The sequence below is a fragment of the Grammomys surdaster genome, unplaced genomic scaffold, assembly GCF_004785775.1.
Source record: "Grammomys surdaster isolate TR1022 unplaced genomic scaffold, NIH_TR_1.0 128, whole genome shotgun sequence".
Lineage (NCBI taxonomy): Eukaryota > Metazoa > Chordata > Mammalia > Rodentia > Muridae > Grammomys > Grammomys surdaster.
This window is the reverse complement of record NW_021604586.1, coordinates 5,577,075-5,599,875: the sequence shown is the minus strand read 5'-3', so window position 1 is coordinate 5,599,875 and position 22,801 is coordinate 5,577,075. Positions and strand designations below refer to the sequence as shown.

Sequence of the window (22,801 nt, the reverse complement as noted above, 5' to 3'; positions counted from 1 at the left end):
TGCCATCTTCTCTTCCTGCTGTTTCCTGACTTCCCTCACCTTGTGCCTGTGCAGGTATGGCTGCCTCACTGCCATGTAATGGCTCCCACGCACATGTTTTCATTCTGTCCTCACATTTTCTGCCCGGTAAGATCCTAGGTGTCTTTGTGTTTCTGTTGAAAGGCCACTTGCTGGAGCACAGAGACGGTGGTTGCCCGGTGTCCGTCCCTACACTGCCAGCTCCAGGAGACACGGATGCAGGGGCTGTGCTGTGGCCGGTTCCTGGTGCACTCAGTGGTACGGCAGAACTGTGTTTCTCATGCACTGTGGGTTGTTCCCAGGGAGCTTGATGCTCTGTGTCCTACACGATGGTCTTTGACTTGATCTTCCCTTAACACTGGCTGTGCGTCTCTAGGGACAACACTGTTGTATGGGGCCTTTGGCTCTGTGCTGTCTTCACTGCCAACACAGAACCCTCAGGATCCTGAGAGAGCTCACCCAGTGATGAGGGCCCTGGGAGGCATGGTAACGAGTTAGCAGACTGCTCTCCTGTGCAACTCTAGTGCCTTAAGTCGTTTTTGCAGAGTAGCTATTGTTCCTGAGAAAGGCTTGTGAGCTGTGTTCCTTTTGTGTTCATGCAGCGGAGTGTGGCAGGCTGGGTGCTGTGGTTGCTAATGCCGGCAGGAAAGGGAGCAGGACTGTGGCTTGAGTGGCTAGCCTGTTCTCTTAGTCTAACTGGAGACACTAGGTTACCGTCAGAAGGGAGAGCCATGGAGTCATTTTCAGATTGTTTGTAATAAGGATGTCCTCAGGCCTGTACTAACTCATCGGAGCCGCCTTACAGCGTGTGCAGGTGGGACGTGCTAGGTGTGCCGAGGACAGTCACAGGAGATCTGCCGTTAACAGCTAAGATTTAGTGTATCGAGAGGCCCAGCCCCTCTCCCATCGCTCTAGACACGTGGGAATGATGCGTGCGTGGCAGCCTCTTGGGGCCGTGCTTGGTAAAGCTGAAGGGACGTTTGTGGTGTCAAGTGGCAGCTGGGGAAGGTTGTGGTGGTGTGCCCGTGTCATGTGCAGTGCTGAAGGTCCGCAGGTGTAGCACGTGGGGAGGACAAGCCTCTGAGAGCATGTGGGGGGCGGGTTGGGAGGGGGTGCCTGGACTGTAAAGAGAGCAGGAGCCACTGGAGCCATCAGGGGTGGTCAGGGAGGCCCTGAGGATCCTGGATTCCTTTCAGGGTCAAGTGAGACGTGAGGTGGAGAGCACGGGCCCAAGGAAGGAGGAGGGTGATAGCTCACACCTGCCTGCCCTGTGGTCAGCACTGTGGTGTAGCCTCCAGTGCAGCCCAGAGGTGTGCTGATTGTCACCACACAATTAGTTGATCTATGTTCCTCTTTTGGCACCAGGAAAATAGGTACGCCTTAGCAGTTTGCAAAGGTGGCATCAACTAGTGGCTATTTTTATTATGTGAAGACAAAATGACATCATTTGTTTTAGTTCATTGTTAGAAATGAAAGGGAATCTCCAGAGAATGAGGTTGGAAGGCAGCTTTGGTCTAGGAAGATGCAGAGGTGGGCAGGGCCATTCAACAGAGTGGGGCTACCTGCAGGACTCCGGCTTGGGATCTGTATCCTCTCCCAGGGCCTTCAGGCTTAGTGTTGCTCAGTCCTATACACCAGTCGTGTGCAGTGACTCACTTAAAGACAAAACTTACCCTGGGCAAAAAGCATGGTGCTCCCTGCACGGTTTTGACTGTATGAGCTGTCTGAGCCCACGCAGGACAAGCCTGTCAGGGTAGAGAGGGATCGTCCTCTCTTCTGTTCCTGCCTTTGTTCTCTGATCTCCTCACCCTTTCTGCTTGTCTTCTCTGTTCTGTCTGCTGCTTTTCTACCCCTGAGTGGTTTTGTGTATTCTGAAGGCTTCCTTTAACAGTCATGGACTTCTGTTTTCTCCGTCTTCCTTCCCACTGTGTGGTCTCATGGCGGGGTCACACACACACACACACGCACACACACGAGTGGGTTCTTGTGTCAACAACAGAAGCCCTAAGTCCCATAGTACAGTGTAGTAGTCTGTTTCAGTGGGAGGAGCTTGTTGTTTATGTTAAAATCAAAATGAAGATAGAGGCTTGGCTGGAGCTCAGTGGGAGAGGACTTGCCTAGGGTGTACAAGGCCCTACACCTTAGCTTAGCATGCAGATACACAGAGGGGAGGGAGGGAGTAAAGGAAGGAGGCAGGAAGTGGTGGGGCATACCAGTAATCCCATCATTTGGAAGGCTGAACTAGGAAGACCCCAAGTTCAAGGCCAGCTTGAACTCCAGAACAAAGCCATCGGAGTGACTGACTGAGTGCACAGTCCTTTACTGTTTGCCTGTGTTCTTACATTTGTGGATTTTCGTCCCTCGGAAGCCCAGCTTGGTGCCATATTCTTTGAGCGTGTGCTGCACACACTGATTTTGCCTGTCTCCTCAGTGGACATTGTCACTGAGTTCAGTGCTCTCAGTTGATAGTTTTCTTCCTCTTCTGGCTTTGAAAAGGAGAGCACTGTCCAGCTGTTCTGTACTTCCTTTGTCACCCTCTGGCTGGGCTCAGGATTTTCTTGTGGTGTTGATGGCTCTGCTGTGTCTGTATGCTCTCCTGAGCTTGCCTGCTGGGTGTTCTCTGGACATTTTGGAGCTGTGAATCTATGCCTTTTGCTGAACTTGGGGGTTCAGTAACACATTCCAGCTGCATGTGTGTCCCTATGAGGATGCAGTCACAGGCATGTTGCCTGTTGTTCCCCAAATATATTATCTCAGCTCTTTCCCCTTCTGCTGTGGGGACACTTTCCAGGGATCCATGTTCAAAGCCACAGTGTGTCTCCATCTCCCTGCTGCTAAGCCCTCCAGTGTATTTTTAGTTCAGAAATAACATCTTCTGGTTATGAACTTTCCACGTTTAAAACTTCATTTTCTTGAGGAGTTTGGTAGCAGACACCTTTAATCTCAGCACTCAGGAAGCGGGTGGATCTCTGTAAGTTCTGGGACAACTAAGAGTTGTGAGATCCTGCTTCAAAACACCAACCAACCAAGTAAACAAACTGAAACCCTCTTCCAAACCATGTCACTTTTCTCACGTGCCTTTAGTTCTTCAGTCTGTGCTCCCCTTGTACTGCTCAGTGACACTGTCTGCTATCTCTACCTGAGACTCTCGGCCAGCTTGGTCTTTGCCAGGAGCCTTTTACTCTGCCGGGGGCCTATTCTTGTTTTTCTTGATGTGTGTTGGTTTTGGTTGGTTCTTGGATTCTGGGGGAGACACTGTAGGAGCTGTGGATTTGGTTCTGGAGAGTGAGGGTGCTTAGGTTGACCGGGTGGACCACACGTGTCTCCTTTAAGCTCGTGATCAGCTGTGATCTCCCTCAGCAATTCTAGTTGTCTAGATCACAGAACAGCTGCTGGGTTGTCTGTCACAGGGACGCAGTCAGTCAGGGGGCTTTTTCAAGTGTGCATGGCTGTCTACTCACCAGGGACAGGGAAGAACTCAGCAAAGGAACCTGATGACCTGAGGGAGAGTTCACACACATGTGGTCTTGGATAGAGGTGGCCCAAGCCAGTCACGAGTCTGAATGACAGTGCACAACAAGTCACCATGTTCACATCTTCTTATTGGAGAAAGATGGTGAGTCAGGGCTGGCTCTGCACAAGATGCTCCTGGAGAGTGACAGAGGCTGGTTATGGCCTTGGTTGTGCTGGTCTCTGTCACCTCGGGTGCCAGATACTCAACAGTCACTAAAGTCAGAGCCAAGCCAGAGGCAGGAGGTCCTGGTGGCAGACGTGGGACTGAAAGGGACCTTGTTGCTAGTGTACATGGCTCATGTCTGTTGAGTTGAAGTCTGTTGGAGACCGGTGTCTTCTGAGCTGCTGGGGGCTTTGATTTTTAAAGCCCTTGAGCGCCTTTTTGGTCCCCACTTTGGATTGTCGAGGGGTTCCCGGGCTTTGCCAGTTGTACCTAGGCACATGCTTTGATACCAGGACATTAAGCAGGCTGGTTGTACCGGGGGCTTGCTTTGACATCAGAGCACCATCTCCATCAGCACTTGCTTTATTCTGTGTTCTAAGTATTCACTGTCCATGTGAAGTGTCTTAGAACCAGTCTCCTACCTGGGTTTCACAGAATTCTTTCTGAAATGTGGCACAGTTGATAGGTAGGGTTTGGGTGTTTCTCTTAGTGTGTGTGTGTGGGGTGTGTGTGTGTCTGTACAGCTGTACTGGAACCCTACCAGTAGACTATACCCTGAATCAGCTTGTAGATTCCCTCTGGCCTTCCCTGATGAGCACAGCTCACAGGATAAGATCCTACCCCTCATCCTGGGATAGTCTCACTTGTCTGCTGCCTTTGATGCTGTTGAGCTTATTGTTGTAGAGGGTTTGGGCGGGCTACTGATAGTCGTTTTGATGCTGTGGAACCCATGTCTAGGGCTACACAGCACGCCCCTTAGCACTCTTAGTTGTGGAGGGTCCATCTTAGGCAGCCAAGTCATGAGTGAATTTACTGTGATTCCGCCAATTTCTCATATAGAACTCCAAGGTAGAAAGATGTTTCTGAGCCAGGGTGTGGCCACAGCCACCTGGGAGCCTGATGTGTGAGCATTGCTTGAGCCCAGGACTTCTGGGACTTGGGGATAGCCTGGACAAAGTAGTAAGACCCCTTCCCATTTGTTAAAGAAACATATTCCTAGCCAGAATATTCGCTGTAACAATACCGTGTGTGGTTTGTCTTTAAGGTCAGCAATCCTTGAGATAAACACCCACAACTAGTGCCTCTCTCCTGTCCCTTGGGTGTGGGGTTGGGGCCTGACTCCTACTTGTAGTTGTGAGCAGAGGATAACACACGCTGCCTGAGTTTAGGTGTCCTGGGTTTCTGCCTATCAGGTTTTCTAGGGGCAGAGGGCTGAGATACGGTTTGCTGCTTTATTTTAAATGGCAGACACTGGTGTACTGGAGTGAGCTTCTTGTACCAGGGTTCATTGTACCCTTTAAACTTGGCCTCTAGGGGAGGAAGAGATAGAGTTTATCAGTACTGCTCTTCAGAGAACCTGGGACCTGGGTTTGATTTTCAGTACCTACAGGTAGCTTACAAAATGTCTGAGATCCCAGTTACAGGGTAATTCACACTGTCTCTGGGCCTCTGAGGGCCACATCACTAAGCATGGCGATGCACGTGGTTAATTCTGGCACTTAGGAGGCAAAGGCCGGGAGATGTCTATCATTGGCCTGGTCTACATAGACAGCTCTAGACCAGCCATGGCTCCAGAGAGAGACCCTGGTTCAAACAATAACCAACAAATGTATGGGCTGGAGAGATGACTTGGGCTAGGAGTACATACTGTTCTTCCAGAGGATCTGAGTTTGATTGGCAGTACCCACCTCAAGCAGTTCACCAACCATGAGTAACTAACTCCAGGAGAATTTTGACTTCGCCTGAGTCTGAGGTGTGTGCACAGAGTTCCTTCTGCCTGCTTATGTCTTCTGATGGACTCTGCGTGACAAGCCCAGTTCTGGGCTGCTCCTGAGAGCCAGCATCTTTAGTCTTGAGGTTCATACAGTCTGCTCAAGAGGCCGCCTGCACCCCCCAAACTGAATGCACAACCAGTGTATGGCCTAGGGGTCCCAAGGGCAAGTGTGCAGGCCATGGCTCTTGACTATTGGAGGCTGATGGGGTTCACCACCCTGTTCATCTCTGTCTCCAGTGCCTGGACTCGCTGTGGAAACCTGGGATACAATGCTGGGCAGTAATGTTGCCACATAAGGCAGAAGCTATGAGCAGCAAGGCAGTAGCCAGCCTCAGTCAATGGAGGAAAGGGGAGAGAGGCGGGGAGTGTCCTTGGTTCACTGCCTCAGACTGTGTCAGAAAGGGCACAGTGACAAGAAGCGGATTATTACTTTGAGGGGTATCTTTTGTGCACCAGCTCAGCCCTCAGTCACACACATCTGGAGACACATTTCAGCACCATAAACCAGCAAGCACAAGGTCACCAGGAGGAGCCTGTTACACAGTTCCCACTTCCACTTACTCGGGCGGCAAGGTTCCTCCAGCAGGCCAGGGGTTTTTGCTGGTTGCGTTAAATAGCTGCCCATTCAGGGTGTGGGACCAGTTTGTGATAGGGTGTCTGTGTGTCCTACCTAGCAGCCCTCCGCTGGCTGTGGAAGAAGCCTGCTCTGCTAGCCCCTTAGGAGTCCCTCCCAGTACCTCTGCCATAATCAAGCGGTCTGTCTTCTTTCTCCCGTCTGTCTCTTTGTCTCCATTTTCTCTCTATCTAGTAAGAAACATTAAAAGGAAGGTTTTGTGTGGAAAGTGGTTTTTGGTTAGCATTGGCTTTCATTTGGCCTAAGTCAGCAAATAGCTTTCACTATTAAACTATTTTCTTGCTCTGGTTTAGAGACACATAATGACTGTTTTAGTAAAGTGCTTACAAAGCAGTTTTCTTTTTGGTTTTTTTTTTTTTTTTTTTTATACATTGACTTGAAAGCAATATAGCAGATGTTACTGTTTCCTGCTAGGCCTGGCTGGGGCTTGACTAGACTGTGTTTGGGCTGTAGTGGCAGCTCCTGCTGCCTTGGCCCTACACACTGGCATGCCTCTGCCACAGCCCCAGGATTTGGTAGCTCTTCCTCCAGTTAGGCCCGTGGTGGTTTCTTGACCACTGTCTCATCCTTTCCACTTGATCACCTTGAAGTTGTGCTCTTCCCAGTGAGAAACAAGGCATCTGGGGTCTTGATCAGGTGTCTACCCCTCCCACAGTCCTGGGATAGTGTAGTGCTCTGGGGACCTAGCTTGTGGATGAGTACAGTATGGAGGCTGTAGAAAGGCCCACAGCTCTGGGTGCCTTTCTGAGCTGCTCAGAGTTGGTAGTAATGCATCTGTACGTAGACTATATCTTTAGCTTCTTTTTCTAAAAGTAATGTCTGCTCTTTGAAGAAAAGTTGGAAGATGGTAACCTAGAAAATAAAGTCAGACATGGTGTTGTGTGCCTGTATCCTCAGTACTCAATAGGCTGAGGCTGGAGGATCACTGTGAGTTTGCGGCCCTTTTGGGTCATAAAGTAAGACACTGTTTCAAAAATTTAACTAGGTTTTGGCTGCTTTGCATTGTTACCTCTGTTCTTTTTTTTTTTTTTTTTTTTTTTTTTTTTTGAGACAGGGTTTCACTGTTGAGCCCTGGCTGTCCTGGAACTCACTCTGTAGACCAGGCTGGCCTCGAACTCAGAGATCCACCTGCCTTTGCCTCCCAAGTGCTGGTATTAAAGGCGTGCACCACCACCGCCTGGCGTTACCTCTGTTCTGATGCCGCTGCTACTGAGGTGCTTGAGCAGCTCTGCCCTGTGGCTGGGGTACTCATGCCCAGTGCCTTTGCAAGCTGCTGCAGGAACGGCTGGACGGGAGGGCTCACTTCCTGCTTCCTCTGTTGCCTCCTGCCTGTGGGCTGGGTCCTGCTACCCTGTCACATCTGGAGAACTGCAAGAAGAGAAATGGGACTGTCCTCCCAACATCCTGTGACCAGACCACCTTTGCCAGCTCTTCCTGATCCTCTCTCCTGTGGCCATGACTGGCCTTCCCTGTCATGGTTCGATTCCAGTTACCTTTTCTGCAATCATGACATCTTGATGTCTCCTTGGTGACAACTGAGACCACGTTTATAAGCTCTGCTTGATGGGGTCCCCGTTATAACAATAAAGTCTATTTAAACCTTGCTAAACAAATAGTAGTCACCCGTAGTCACCTATGTAAATGCCATAGTAGTAGTCACCTATGTAAATGCCATAGTAGTGGTCACCTGTGTAAATGCCTTGAACTCCTTTTGAGATTTTCTTGTCTCTTTCTAGTGCCTATCTGCTTGTAGATAGACTTTCCTCTTTTCACTGCCTGTGGACATTCTGTATACTTTCTGTTTCCTCAGATTCTGTCTAAAGGACTCTTGGTCTGCAGTCAGATGGCTGTGGCTTGTCTGTGTCACTTGTAAATTGTCTGCATGTTGATGTCATGGGTTCTTACCCTGTGAAGGTGAGTTGTGTCTGTCTGCATACAAGTCGTTGGTCTTGTCACTGGTTGGTGACAGCTTAAGAATCTGTTGAGTCCTCCAGGTAGCTTTAGATGGTCAGAAGGTGCAGAAGTGTCACAGATAACTGTGCCCTGCCTCTTGGCTGTCCAGCAGTGACACCAGTTGACACTTGTCAGCTGAGGCTGACTGCTGCCTGTCGTGAAGTGATGATTTTGTTTTACTGAAGGTTAGGTGATGAGACGACTTCTTAAACTGTCATTGTTAGTTTTAGGAGAGGTGATGGCCTGTCATGGTAGACTTACAGGGGTCTGTTTGAAGGAGTAGAGACCCCTTGGATTCTAGCATGGGATGTGGACATTGAGTTCTTCCCAGTGCCCAGATGCCCAGGAGGGCAGGGAAGCTCTGTAGGACCCGTGCCTTGCAACCTTTCTGTGTGGTCTTGCTTTTTCACTGTGCTGTCCGTGGCAATACTGCAGTCCACTGGGGTGCCTTAGCAGGCACACTGTGTGTGCCACAGCATTAGCAGTAAGTGTCTAGTTTCTGTCTTTCAGTTTGGTAAGCTCAGTAAGTGCATTGTAATTGTCACTAAAGCCCCTGGAGCTACCTGCTATTATTTCCATGTTGCAACAAAAGAGGCTGAGGCAGAACAAGATGAAATCTCCTGAGCAGTCTCGTCAGTGAGCAAGGCTGTGCTGCAGCTGTAACCTGTGTGCCTGTGTTCTTTGCCCACTCTCTTTTCTTCTTGTCTTCCCTTCCTCCTCTCCCTCCTGTTTATTTTAAGATAGGGTCACGTTATGTGGCCCAGGCTGACCTAGAACATGTGACTTTTCCTGCCTCAGCCTCTTTGAGTACTAGAATCATAAATGTATGCCACCATGCCAACTGGTCCCTCAACTTGGGTGGCTGCCGTGTTTCATATTTTCCTTCCCAGCTGGGCATGTGGCCCTAGACAAAATGTTGGGAGCTGTGCTTGAGTTTATTTGTAATGTGGAGATTTCTATAGATTGTGTTCCCGATCCATGAATGTTAAAGTGAATTTACATGCAGCTTTAAAGAAACCTGTGTGAGGTTTTTATTAGGGCATAAAATCTGAGGAAAACCTTTTCAAAATTGCCCTTATCTGAGGGAGAATTACTAGCTGTCGTGATGGGACTGACATTGGCCATGAAGCCACATGACCTCCATGACTTAACTGGAAAGGATGCACATCCATTTGGTCTGATTGTCCACATGGCCCCAGGTTTCTGCTCATGTCCCTTCTTATAGGGCAGGCCTTTGGTCTGACCCAGGTGTAATCCTTTATTTTGAAATGTCCTGGTAGTGAGGAATGTAGGATTTCAGGGTCTACCTTAGAACTGAGTCAGAATACACATGCACCATGGTCTGGAAACTCTTGTTTTGTTTTGTTTTGTTTTACATGGTCCTGGGGATCAAGTCTAGGCTTTGCATGTTCCAGTTTTGTTTTGTTTTACATGGTCCTGGGGATCAAGTCTAGGCTTTGCATGTTCCAGGTGAGACGCTGAGTAAACTGGGGACACTCTCCCCTTTTCACTTTTTGAGACAGCCTGTCACTAAGTCACCCATGCTGGCCTTGGACTTGTCTCTAGCTTGAACTGGCCCTGAATTGTCCATCCTCTTGTAGTCTCCTGATTATCTGAGGTTGCATGCCTATGCCTCCAGGTGAGACCTAAAGGTCCTTACATAATAGGTCGGGGTCCACCAGCTTGGATCTATATACCTAAAAGATATACTTGAAGAGCCAGGGGCATGCTGCTTGGGACCAGGCACCTAAACTGCGCTCCAGCCAGGCACTTGTGAATAGGCAGCAGCTCTGGAGCCCAGATGAGCTTTCCTGGGGCCCTCAGGAGGGAGGAGTGTGTCCTGGTCTTGGAGCAGGTGCTGAGCACCAGATCTGCCTGTAGCCGTGGCCCAAGCAGAGCGGCTGAGATCCTAGTGATGCTGGCCAGGCAAGATGTGAGAGTAGAGCATCACCTGGCAATCACTGGGGGCCTGGGGCCATGGGAGTATCCTACAGATGCCTGCCTAATGTCTAAGTGGAAGGCATTTTTTTACAAGCAGGGATCCCTCAGGGAACAGAACAGCTCCTAGAGATGAGGCACTGAGGGAGCCACGTGGACAAGGAACAGAGTCACAGTCCTCTAGAAGGGACTGTGTGCTGGGCCAGGGTGATAGACGGGATGAGGTACCTGCCTGGGAGAATCCGTGCGCTGTGCCACAGGCCCTGGTGGGTTTGGCCGTGATGATGCAAGGACAGTTAGCCGGACAGCAGAACCTCTGACCTTCCCATGAAAGTAAAGTAAGGTGCTTTACTCAGAGAGGATTTGAACTCACAGGAAGAGCTGGGGAAGGGGTACCTTGGCTTAGTCTACAGGCCTTGCACAGGATGGGAGGGGGACATGTGTACTTGGGGCCAGTGGAACTCTGCTGAAGTGAGTCAGAGAGCATCTGAGTTGAACTGCGGGTCATGTGGACAAATTAACCTAACCAAAAATAACCTAAAACAGCATTTCTGGGAATTCCAGTTGAAGACAGCGTCCAGTGTAAACAGAAGAACAAGAGGTGAGAGGAGGAAGACCAGCCAGACAGACGGCCAGACAGATGGGCAGACAGACAGGACATTTGGCCTGGAGTCATCACTTTTAAAGCATTTTTTTTCCCTGCCTGTGTTTTCATCAGGCAGCTCACAGCTTTGCCCTGACCTAGACCTGGCCAGTTGCTGGCCTGGGGACAGCAGCCCTAAGCTCTGGGCTGACTCTACATGGACACAGGAAGTGCTTCCTGTTGTTGTCACTAGAGTCCCCAGGGGACGCCCTGATGCTTTGTAAAGTGGTCCTTATCTTAGCCTGGGTCTTAGTACCTGGATCACACAAGGACAATCCCCTGCAGGACTGGCCCTGGTGCTTAGGGCTGTCCTGGTGAGCCCTGTTGTCAGCACACCCTATTCTGTCTTCATCTCTAGGCTTGGAGTGGGGAGCTGGGTTTTGCTAGTGGCTCTCTGGTGATGATGGGGGATGCAGGTCTCCTGTGACTGGTCAGAACATCCTGGCCTCCTCTTGGAAGCAGGATGTAGTGTCAGGAGCTGTGGGAGTCAAGCAGCCAGAACAGGCTGCTGATGGCTGGTGGCCATGTACTGAAAGGTTGTAGCTGAGCTGCTCACAGTCTCCTGATAAGGGTGTGGCTTGTTTCCACCTTTTGGGTTGGTTAGTGGGAGAAGGCATTCCTGTTGTAAGTGCTCACCTGCTGAACCGTGGAGCTGTGAAGCTCCAGGTGCCCGGCTGTGTCGTCCAGCCTGGTTTGGAATTCAGGGCTCTTGCGTTCTGACTTCCTGGTGCCAGGGATCACAGGTGTCTGTGAAATAGTAGCTTTATAAACTTAAGCACTCTCTGGCATCTTGTATAACTTTATTAGTATTGTCTATGCACATGGTGTGGGTACATTGTCGTCCTAACATATGCATGTGGGGGACAGAAGACAGCCCTGGGGAGGGGGTCCTCCTACCCTCTTAGGTCGTTTTCAGGAATTGAACTCAGACTTGTGAGTCAAATGTCTTTATTCCTGAGCCATTTTGCCTCTTCATTGACTTTTCCCTCCTTGCCTGCCTCCCTTTCTGCCTCCCTTTCTGCCTGCCTCCCTTTCTGCCTGCCTGCCTGCCTTCCTGAGACAGAATTTCATGCAGCCCAGGTTAGCATTGAACTTGTTATATAACCAAGGGAACTCTGATTTTTGACCTCTCTGTCTCTACCTCCTGGGTGCTAGGATCACAGGTTTGCTCCATCCTGCCCCTGTCATATGGAGTGCTGGGCATCAAACCTAGGAGTCATGTATGCTAGGCAGGCACTCTGCCAACACTCTCAGACCCAACTGAAATGTCTTGATAGCTTCTTGGTAAAGTTAGCCATAGTGAATTGTCTTTGTAAAGTGAATGAATGGCTAGGATTTATTTTCTTGTGTTTAGTTGAAGCTCATAGAGACTGGCTGGTGGCACATTGCCTATAGGGATCTGTTGTGTTCCACTGAACACCGGGATGCAGAGTGAGCCTTTTGTGTTGTTGTTGTTGTTGTTGTTAGGACAGGGTCTCTTTATATAGCCCTGGCTGGCCTGCAACTCACAATGTAGGTCAGAATGTTCTCTAACTCACAGAGGTCCACCAGCCTCTGCTTCCCAAGTACTGAGATTAAAGGTACACCTTCATGCCTGGTCAAGAGTAAGCCTTATTGACCCCAGTTTAGCCGGGTTTCTTCTGAGTGGCTCTGACACTGGGCAGCAGCCTGTGCCTTCTTTATTCACAGGCCTCTGGGCCTGCCATCTGCCACCAACAGGCAGGTAACAATGGGAAGCCATGGGCAGGATTTTAGGGGCATCATATCCCAACTGCTCACTGCTCAGGTTCAAGGCTCTGGATCAAGAGTAGCTGCTAGTTCCTCAACTTCATGGCCCCATGGTACACAAATCAGCTGCTCAGTTGTGGAACCTACAAGTCTTTTGCTAAGATTTAAAATCTTGAGCCTTTTTCTAGTATTAGAAAATTTGAGATCTTTATTTTTTAAAGATTTTATTTATTTTATGTATGTGAGTACACTATAGCTGTCTTCAGACACACCAGAAGAGGGCATCAGATCCCATTATAGATGGTTGTGAGCCACCATGTGGTTGCTGGGAATTGAACTCAGGACCGCTCTTAGCCACTGAGCCATCTCTCCAGTACCAAAAATTTGAGATCTTAAAACTGAATGAAAGCATTGCTATTTTAAAATTTTACATCTAGTCTATTTGTGCTGTAAAGGTTTTCCAGTACTGATGGGGGGGGGGGGAATGGAGGATATGCTGCAGTTCCTTTCCTTCCCAAGGGCCAGTCTGCTGATCAGGGCTCGTGGACCCAGTTCCATGTTTACACATGAGAACCTTCTCCTTACACCCAGAGAAGCCAGGATGCTGTGTCAGTCCAGCTGTGGTGTCCCATGGTGTATATGCAGGGTCCCTGTCTCTGGTTAATGACATTTTCAGTGTTAGTTCTCTTCCTGTGTAAAAGCTTTGATGTGGTGAATCCTACTGTGTTACAGAACCTTTCCTGGAGAGGTGCAGAGCACATCTGCTCACCCCAGATAGGGAGCTCAGACAGACCAAAGTACAGACACCAACAAGTCCAACTTGAGTTTTATTGGGGCTACTTATAGGAACATAAATGACTCAAAGACAGTTCCATTGCCGTGGCCCACCCTGGCATGGGTGACAGCTCACAAAGCTGAGAACCTGGAGCACACTAAATGGCCTGCAGGTAGCTTGAAAGGTTGGGGAGTGTCATTTCCAAGTGCTGCAGTTGGTCTAAACCTCTTCCAGGCAGCTTGGTCTCCGAGTCTTTGTAACTTGTTCTCATGAGAGTCATCTTTCCAACTCAGCTTCACTGTCAATTTTGCTCCTTTGGGAGTATTTGCTGCTTGGCTTTCTTTCATCTGAAATGACTTTTAGCTTTTATTGTTTATTCTGGCAGGGAGGGCTGGGCCTAGTGAATCTGGTCAGTTTCAGGGACTTCCTGAAGCTGTCTTGAGTTGTTCATCTTCCTGTTCAAAGAGCTTCCTCCCAGAATGGAATGTTTCAGTCTAAGAGGAAGATGTTACAGAGCAATCCTTAGAAGTGGAATTGTGGGATTCTCTTTGAGCTGTTCAGGTTGTACCTGGACAGGTGAGCTGTTCTCTGCCTTTCTGTGGCTTTCAGAGCTCTGTGGAATTTGTCACAGGAAAGCATTTAATTTAAAGCTGTACAAACAGGGTTTTGCCTTAGATGAAAGCATTGATGCATGCCACCCTGGCTAGGACTGCTGTTCTGGATGGTTGATGACTCATCCTACACAGAGGTCAAGGATCACTGATGGGCCTGGAGACAGGAGTGGACAGGAAGTGTGCTGTGTTATGGTGGGGAAACTCGAAGCCATATTTGTGTGTGTGACTTTCAACAAGAGTCAGTTGTGTAGAAAAAAAGTAAGAAGATGATATTCTGTCTCCTCAGATGGCTCCCAGAACAGAGACCCCTGTCAGCAGCGTCAGCAACAGTCTGGAGAACGCATTGCATACGTCAGCACATTCCACGGAGGAGTCCCTGCCCAAGAGGCCTTTGGGAAAACACGGCAAAGGTGGGTGAGTTATGCTGGACACTGGTGGGAGATCCCAGGGAGAGGAGAAGGCATGTACTGTACAAGGCTGTGGACTGCTGAGACGTGGTCTCTTCAGGTGTGCTCAGTCACTGTGGACTGCTGTGACATGGTCTCTTCAGGTGTGCTCAGTCACCGTGGACTCCTGAGACGTGGTCTCTTCAGGTGTGCTCAGTCAGGCTGTTTTTCTGATTCTCCCTAGGAACTTGAGATCTCACTTTAGCAATATGAACTTTAAACACTGGTGTTTATTAAGGGAGGGAAAAAAAGGTTTAAATATCTTCTGCCCCTCACACCAGAACAAAGCCTCAAATCTAAAGCAGCTGAGCCGTAGAACACTTCTTTCCCAACCAGATGGCTCCTAAGATTTACTCCATGCTGATGTAGTGACAGGTACTCCTGTCATCACTCACTCAGTGCCTGCCACCAGCCTCAGTGAGGTCCCACACTGCCCATGCCACTGAACAAGAACCATTGTAAAAAACGTAACTGGAGTGTAGGTTGCTTGGTGTGGACCTGCAGCTATGGAGCCTCTCGGGTCCTTCTGACTTAATGCCCAGATTGGCTCAGGAAGCATCTGGGTGGTCACAGCGGTGACTGGGTATAGTTTAAACTGGATGAGGGTATTGGTGAGACTAAACCTTAGCAGAATTAGGCAGGGAGGCTCCTGGGAGACTGCCCATGCCTACTCCTCACAGATGTGTCTGTCCCTTCTATCATTTGAGCAGTCCTTCTGCCCTTCTCCAGTGCTTGTGTCCCAGATGCCAGCTTCTTATCTCACAGCTGCGTTCTGTACTGCTCTGACAGCCTGTGCTCAGTCTGTGTGGACTGCTGTCTGCTCTGCTAGGTTGCAGCTCAAGGTGATCTGCTTTCTTGCTGCTGTGTCACACATGTGTCCTGAGACCATGGTACAGTAGAGAGCAGTGGGTGACAGATCCTGTGAAGCCTGTTTTCCCACCTGGCACTGGCTGCAAGGTCACAGTATACATGGGGAGGGTTGTTCCCAGGAGACTGTATTCCTCTGTTGACTGTCCCTCCAGGTCTTCTCAGCAATGCTACCCCAGAGTAGAGTTTGCATCCGGAGTGCAGGGCTGCCTTCTGGGGAGAGTGAGCTGAGAGCAGGGCTTCCCATGAAGGCTGCTTCCCCTGTGCTGTACCCTCCGGACCATGCAGAGCATCTGCCTTGTACCACAGTGCTTTCTCTTGGGACATAACCAAGGGGTTGTAGGGGTATAATCTATCTCTTCTCTTCTCCCTCTCCCTCTCTAAGGTTTAGTTTATTTCATGTATATGGGTGTTTTGCTAGCATGTACGTCTGTGCCATGTCTGTGTAGTACTTATGGAGGCTAGAAGAGGGTATTGGCACCCTAGGACTGGAGTTCTGAGAACAGAACCCAGGTTCTTTAGAAGAGCAGCCTGTGCGCTAACCACTGAGGAACCTCTCCAGCCTCGGGGTATAATTTTAAAGCATGGCTGTTACCTACGTTTCCCTGATTGTCTGTGTAAATGCCAAGGAGGACAGGGCTGAGCAGATGTGGCACTGGCTGTGGTGGAGCACACTGCAGGCTGCCCTGTAAGACCGCGCTGCCCACTCTCAGCCAGCCTAGCCTCAGCAATCAACCGACACCTGCTCAGCATAGGCAGGCGAGCTAGCTCAGTGTTCAGTACCTTTCTCGTGGTCCCTTCCTCTGTGCTAAGCTTTTTTTCTCTGCTGTTGTAGAAGTTTTAGGGCAGTCTGATGGAACTTACAGAATGGTCAGGCACTGGGCAGCATCCTGAAGCATCTTGTGTTCCCACTTTCTCACATGCTCTCAGGAACCTGGGAGCATGGGACTGAAACCCTTATTCCCCACAGTAATGCACCCTGCTTTGCAGATGAAACATAAGCTACAGGTGAGCTGTGTCTGAGAGCCTGCTGAGATGAAGAGATGAGAGGAAAGGGAAGGGTTAGTGCCAGCAGTGCAGTCTCTCTCCTGGTGCTATCTCTTACCTTTCTGTGTGGGAGCAGAGGTATTGGTTTGGTGTGGGAAGTTCACAGGCTTGGTGAGTGTTCACCCTCCCTCCTTCCCTCCTTCCTTCTTCCCCTCCCCCACTGACATGGTTGGGGACCATTGTACAGAGAGCTCATCTCAGATCCCTGTCCCTGTGCCAGTGTTGCAAGTAAGGGGTTAGGGGCATACCCGAGTGCAGGTGGAAGAGGAGACACCCAGTGATGCTTACTGTGGGCGGGACTGGGTCACTGTGGGCAGCCTGTGCCTGTGCACCCAGAGCTGGAGTAGCTGGCCTGTGTGCTCACTGTGGGCAGGACTGGGGTGGAGCAGCCTGTGCCTGTGCATCTGGAGCTAGAGTAGCTGGAGTAGCTGGAGTAGCTAGCTGTATCTGACAAGATAGTGAAGGTAGGCTGCTTCTGTTGCCTTGATTAAACTGCAGCTCTGACATCTCAGAACTCGGGTTCTCCGTGTTCTTAAAATGACAGACTTGAAGGAATTTATGTTTACAGTATCATGTCTGTAATAACTGTACACCATGAGACAAAGTGGAGGCTCTCAGCCTGGGCAGTGTTTGGTTCTGTACCACTTGGGCTTACAGCTTTGTTACATAATGTTATCACGGTGAAGAGCAGCTAAAAGACTAAACCAACCGCAAGAGGCTTGGCCTTTTAATCAAAACGAAACTCCAAGTAAAAGCATGAGTTTTAATAAGATAGAAGTTAAGGATGTAAGCTGATTCCTAAAATCATAGCAGTGGGTTCTCTCCTGAGTTGCTCTGGAACCACAGTGCTGGGACATGCCTGGTTCTGTGCTCCGCCTCACTGTGAGGACAGAGCACATAGTTCAGAATTTTGTGGCGAGTGCATGTGCCTGGACCACAGTTTTATGCCACTGTTGTTGTTATGCAGTGCTAAAGATCGAACCCTGGACCTTGCACAGTGTGTCTTAAGTCAGTGCTGTCCCGTCTGTAGGCTGGCTGTCCACAGCCGTCCTCAGCAGTTCTCGTTTAAACCACAGGACACACCACAGGATTTGAGTGGCTGCTTCCTCAGTTTCCCTAAAGAAAATGAGGCTGGGATTTGGGATTGAGGGACATTCCCCTTGGAGTTTGTCTAGGAGGCGGCTGAGTCAGGAGCACACAGCGCGGACAGAGCTGGGGAGTGCACACCCTTCACTTGTCAGCCTCCACTCGGAGCTAATATCTCACCACGTTACATGAAACCTAAGAACCTGGATTAGAAAGCTGGCTCAGTGGCCTAGAGGACAAGGTTGCTCTTCAGAAGGACTCCTGGTTGAGTCCAGATGATGTCTCAAAACCATCCTAATTCCAATTACAGGGATTACTGTGCCCTGTGACCTTTATGGATACCAGGCATACATGTATACATATATAAATGCAGGCAAAATATTCATACACATAAAATTAAGTAAAATTTAAAAAGCATAAATCTACAAATCTTGACCTGTGTGTGCACATCCAGCTCTTGAGATCGAGCGTCAGCACTGAAGTCTGTGGCAGCATCAACACCTCTGGCAGTGGCCGGTGCTGCGAATGAGGGTGCCAGCGATGCCGCGGCTCTCCGCGTGCCCTCTGCAGAGCTGCCTCATGGATCACAGCTCTAGATGCTGTGTGTGTGCTGTGTGCTCATAATATGACCTTAAGAGTTTTGCATAAATCTTGAGAAGGGGAAAGGATAGTCTTTGAGTGATCTGTGTTTACCCTTTGGCTGCCCTTTTCTTCCTAAAAGCGTCTGTTCCCAGTTTATTTTGTGCATCTCTGCAGGTATGGACTCTGCCCCTTTTCATTAGCCTGACGCTGTGGCTCCCTGTGACTTCATTCTTGCTGCTCATGGAATGCTTGGCTGAGTTGGTTTAGCTCTCTGGCTTTGCCAGAGGCACTCTGTCTGTCTTCCTGCTGTGTGCGGTTGGCAGTCTTTATGCCAGTGCTATTTTTCTCTGGTTGTTTTTTAGTTTTCCTTGGTTGGGAGTCATCTGACTACACTGTCCCTACGTGTGTTTTTTCTTATAGCTCCGTCACTTCTTGTACTTCCCAAGTCTGGAGGATTTCCAGCTGTCACTGACTCCCTCTTCTCCTTTCTGTCAGGCACTCCAGGGGCTGTGTGTGCTGTTCCCTCCCCACATCAGACCTGTTTTCACCGTACCCTCTCCTCTCAAGACAGGACACTTTTCGTTGCTCTACAGATCCAGTCCTTTGTATTCTCAGCCTACCCTCCACTGGGTATTCTTACATCAAATAATGCATTTCTTCATTTAAAAATCTTCATTTAGGGGGCTGGAGAGATGGCTCAGTGGTTAAGAGCACTGACTGCAATTTCAGAGGCCCTGAGTTCAACTCCCAGCACCCACATGGTGGCTCACAACCATCTGTAATGGGATCAGATATGCTCTTCTAGTGTGTCTGAAGATAGCTACAGTGTACTCATATTCATAAAATAAGTAAATCTGTAAAAAAAAAAACTTCATTTGGTTCTCCTTTTGTTGTTTGGCTTTGCTTTGTTGAGGTAGGATCTCATGTAGCCCAGGCTAGCCTCACACTCAGCTCCATTGCTGATGATGAGCTGGGCCTCTGACCCTGTCTGTTTCCCCAGTGCTGGGATTGGATTTAGTTACCACACCCAGCAGATTGGTGCTGATGGTAATGTGGGGATGCAGACCTGGCTTGTTTTCTCCACTGAGGACAGAACTGAGAAACAGTAACGACAGTTTGTGAAGGCAAATTCTGTTCGTATTGACAGGTGCCTGGAGGATGAGGAAACTGGGGTCTTAGCAGAGCCACCATACGATACCAGGGAACTGTGGGTCTCTCCTAGTGTTCGTGGTCTCATTAATAAACTAATTTAAGAAGAGATACAAATGGAAGCTTGAAGACAGTTTACTAAAATCTGTAAGGAAAACCCCAGGCAGCAAGCTGTGACTCTCACAGCTGCCTAGAGAAGAGAGAAGCTCAATTAGCATGGGGGCAAGCACATGGCAGAGGCCGCCGCCGCCACCCATAGGAACTGGAGAAAGAACACAGAAGCTCAAAGCATTAGTTAGAAAATAGGCCTTGGCCATCTGTAGGAAAAAGAAAAGAAAAAGAAGTGTTTACACATTTCTAAGTTAGGACCCGGAAGGTGAGCAGACCCAGCCAAAGCTCATGGTGGCTCATAGGGACTGTCCAAGGGGTGGGAATTCTGGAAAGGAAAAATATCTTAAAGTAAACCCACATTCCTAGAGATGGTCCTGTTTTTTCTTACTTTTTATTTTGTTGAGTTTGTTTAGTTTTATGGGTGTTTGCTGGCGTGGATCTACGTTCACCACATGTTGTCTGATGACAACAGAGACAGGAAGGAGGGCATCAGATCCCTCACTCCTGAAACTGGAGCGACAGACTATTGTGGGCTGCCCTGTAGGTACGGGAGACTGAGCCTAGGTTCTGTGAAAGAGGAGCAAGCATTCTTAACTGACGAGTCATCTGTCCAGCTCCTCCTTACTTTTTTGTTGCATGACCAAAGCAACCCATAGAAGAAAGAGTTTCTTTTGAGTTAAGGTTCTAGAGAGTTTAGAATTCATAATGTTAGGGCAGCAGCACGCAGGCACGGCGGGCAGGGCGGCAGCACGCAGGCACGGCGGGCAGGGCGGCAGCACGAAGGGTGGATGCTCACATTTGGAAGCACAAACACATAGTAGAGAGAGCAAGTTAAAAAAGGTCCAAGTCCCAGCACTTGGGAGGCAGAGGCAGGCGGATTTCTGAGTTCAAGGCCAGCCTGGTCTACAGAGTGAGTTCCAGGACAGCCAGGGCTATACAGAGAAACCCTGTCTCGAAAAACCAAAAAAAAAAAAGGTCCAAGTCTTTAAACTCTTAAAGCCCACATCTGGTGTCACACTTCTCTCAGCAAGGCCTCACATTCTAGACCTCCCCAAACAGTCAAGAGCTTTAGTGTCCCAGACCATGGGGACATTCTCATTCAAACCACCACTTAGGACTAGAGTTTGACTCTACAACCCTAGTCCTAGGGGATTCTGTGCTGCCTTCTGACGTCACTCCACAGGCACCTGGTACACATGGAGTACATGTACACATATACAGGCAAGCACTCAGACACACAAAACAAATTTAAAAATATGAAAAAAATATAAAGAAAAAGGAAATGTCAGACAGCTTGTCTCTTACAGGATGGTCCCAGCCCTGTGAACCTGTCAGGCCTGGACCCATGAGACTTAGTTTCTTCTTGTTTCTGCATCTTCATCCCAGTGTTCTGGGCTCTCCATTCTGTTCCTCTGGCTTTGTCGTCTAGGTGACGACCACTGTCCTGGCTCACAGCCTGGCAGCATCCGAAGCCCCGGTGCTGTGTGTACTGGTCTGCTGTGTTGTAGTCCCCTGCAGCTGGGGCTAGGGTTCCTCTCCTGAGGTGACGACATGAGGCTTACAGGGACCCGTAGCTGCCAACACTGTGAGCAGCTAGCCTCACAGCTAGCTAGAGTCACGAGCTGCCTAGAACATAGAGATGAGCTTAGGATTCCCCACATGGCATCATGACTGTGGCCCTCGTTCCTCTGACCTTTTCCCTGACCCTGGTCTCCTCTGACACTGGCTTTCAAGGTGCTTGTGGACAACTGCAGTGTCCTGCCCCCAGATCTTGATATGCATCAGTTGTGACTTGTCCACATCAGTGCTGGTTAAAATCCAGGTGGCACAGTGCCAGCTTTTCACATGGCTTTTAGAGTACCTGCTGTCAGCCTCGTTTCCCTAGATCCCACAGGTTAGTGCGGAGCCGCGGGGTCCTAAGAACCCGCACACTGTATCCTGAGAGAGTACAGGAAAGGAGGAGCTGTGAAAGCCGTGCTCATAGTGTCCTTTACTTACTTACCCTCTGTGCCCTACCCCAGTGCTGACCACAGGGTGCTCTTCAGAGCAGTGGGCAGGCTTCTGGGACACAGCTTTGTCAGTGCCCTAAAGACAGGCACACAGAGCTGCAGTGCTGTTGTGTGGGAGTGTATGTCTCTGGCTCTCTTGTCCAAAGGAGGAGGGGCAGCAACCAAACGTGTGCCCAGGCCAGCTGCAGGTGTCAGGTGCTGTTGGTGTGACAGTTCCCAGTTCCTGAAATCCCAGCAGCTTCCTGGGAGTTGAGACCTTTCTAGTGTGTAGTGTTGCCTCTGGCCTCCTACACATCTGTCGTCTCTGTGCAGTTGTGTGAGTGTTTGCCTTTGTGGTATTGGGGCGTAACTCTGGAACTGAGGCTCCTGTGCACACGAGGCATGCACTCTGCCACTGAGGCAGGCCCTCTGGTTCCTGTAGTCATGGCACCTAGTGATCTCACGTTGGAGAGCACACTGAAACATGGTATTTAAAGCATCCTTACTACATTTATGTGTTTACTTAGTGTGTGCTGTGACATAGCTCATCTGTGGAGGTCAGAGAACTCTCATGAGCTGGTTCTATCCTATTACCTGGGTCCTGGGGAGTGAGTCAGGCCATCAGGCTTGGTGGGAGGCGCCTTTATCTGCTAAGCCACTACCCTGCTCTGAGCATCAGGAGCCTGGAAGAAGCACCTACAAAGAGCTGGAGCAGAGGCTGCCAGCAGTAGGGCAGTGAGACTTGTATTTAGGTTTAAAACATAGTTCATGGGCAGTGGACTAGCTGTGAGTCCTTGGCCTGGCACCAGAATGCTTTTATATTCAGACAGCTAAAATTTATCTACTTTGCCCATTTTCCTGTCCAGCTCTGAGTCACTTCCCTTGGTCCAAATGGGCGTTTCCTTTTTCCTTTCTCATGCACCCTGATGCTCTTTGGTCTGGGAACACTGGGTTCACATCGATTCCCTGGGTAGGGCAGGCACTGGTCCTACAGTTGCTTAGAGAAGGAGGCAGTCTAGAATGTTGTTACTGAGTCTGTGCTGAGGGTTGCTTCCTGCTGGTCTCTAGCTGAAGGAGGAACTGGAATGGCCAGGGCACCGCACTGGCCATCAGGATAGTGGCTCATCTCTTTTCCCTGTGGATTCCTCCATTTTCCCTGCAGCTGTGCTGGAGCTGAGTGCTCTGCTGTGATACAGCGCTGTCCAGACAGGAACACTCCCAGGACAGCCGTACAGAGCAGGGTGCATTGCTGAGAGTTTTTTCCCTCTCTAGATCTTTTGTCTATGAAACTTGTGGGTTATCCCTCAGCATCTCACAAGACTGGCATTCTGGAAGGCACTGGCTCTGCTGACCAGACGACTGCACCTGCTGGGAGTGTAAAGCCTGTTAAGTGTTTCACCACACATTGCTAGGGCTCATAGTGTGCTGAAATCTCTGCAGTCTGTGGAGGTGGCTGTGCTCTTCCCTGGTTGCCTAATGTGACTGTCCTGCCTGTGGAGAGTGGTTGCCTGGAAGAAGAGGCTGAGTCTCTGGGTGGGATCCGTCGGCAGCACTGTTGTCTGGAGGAGGTGTGTGCCCAGGTAGAGAGTGTAAGTGTGAGCCTGTACTTGGACTTACCTAGAAACAGTGCTTAGAGTTTCATTTCTGAAGAGAAGGATTTGGAACAGGAAGTGGAATGACACTGGAGGGGTCCATGGTGACAGAAAGTCTCCTTTAGATTTGTTAAAGCATTGTCTGTGCCCAGCCTTGTAATCATGTCACACTATCTGGGA

General features: G+C 49.6%; 1 protein-coding gene across 1 annotated transcript in view; it reads left to right on the top strand.

Annotated features, from left to right (window-relative positions):
- Positions 1-22,801, top strand: part of Zcchc14 (zinc finger CCHC-type containing 14) — a 49,243-nt gene that overhangs the window by 8,491 nt on the left and 17,951 nt on the right. Inside the window, exon 2 of the mRNA XM_028753330.1 lies at positions 14,040-14,163. Coding sequence (XP_028609163.1) covers positions 14,040-14,163 — 124 coding nt within the window. The remainder of the gene's footprint in view (positions 1-14,039; positions 14,164-22,801) is intronic.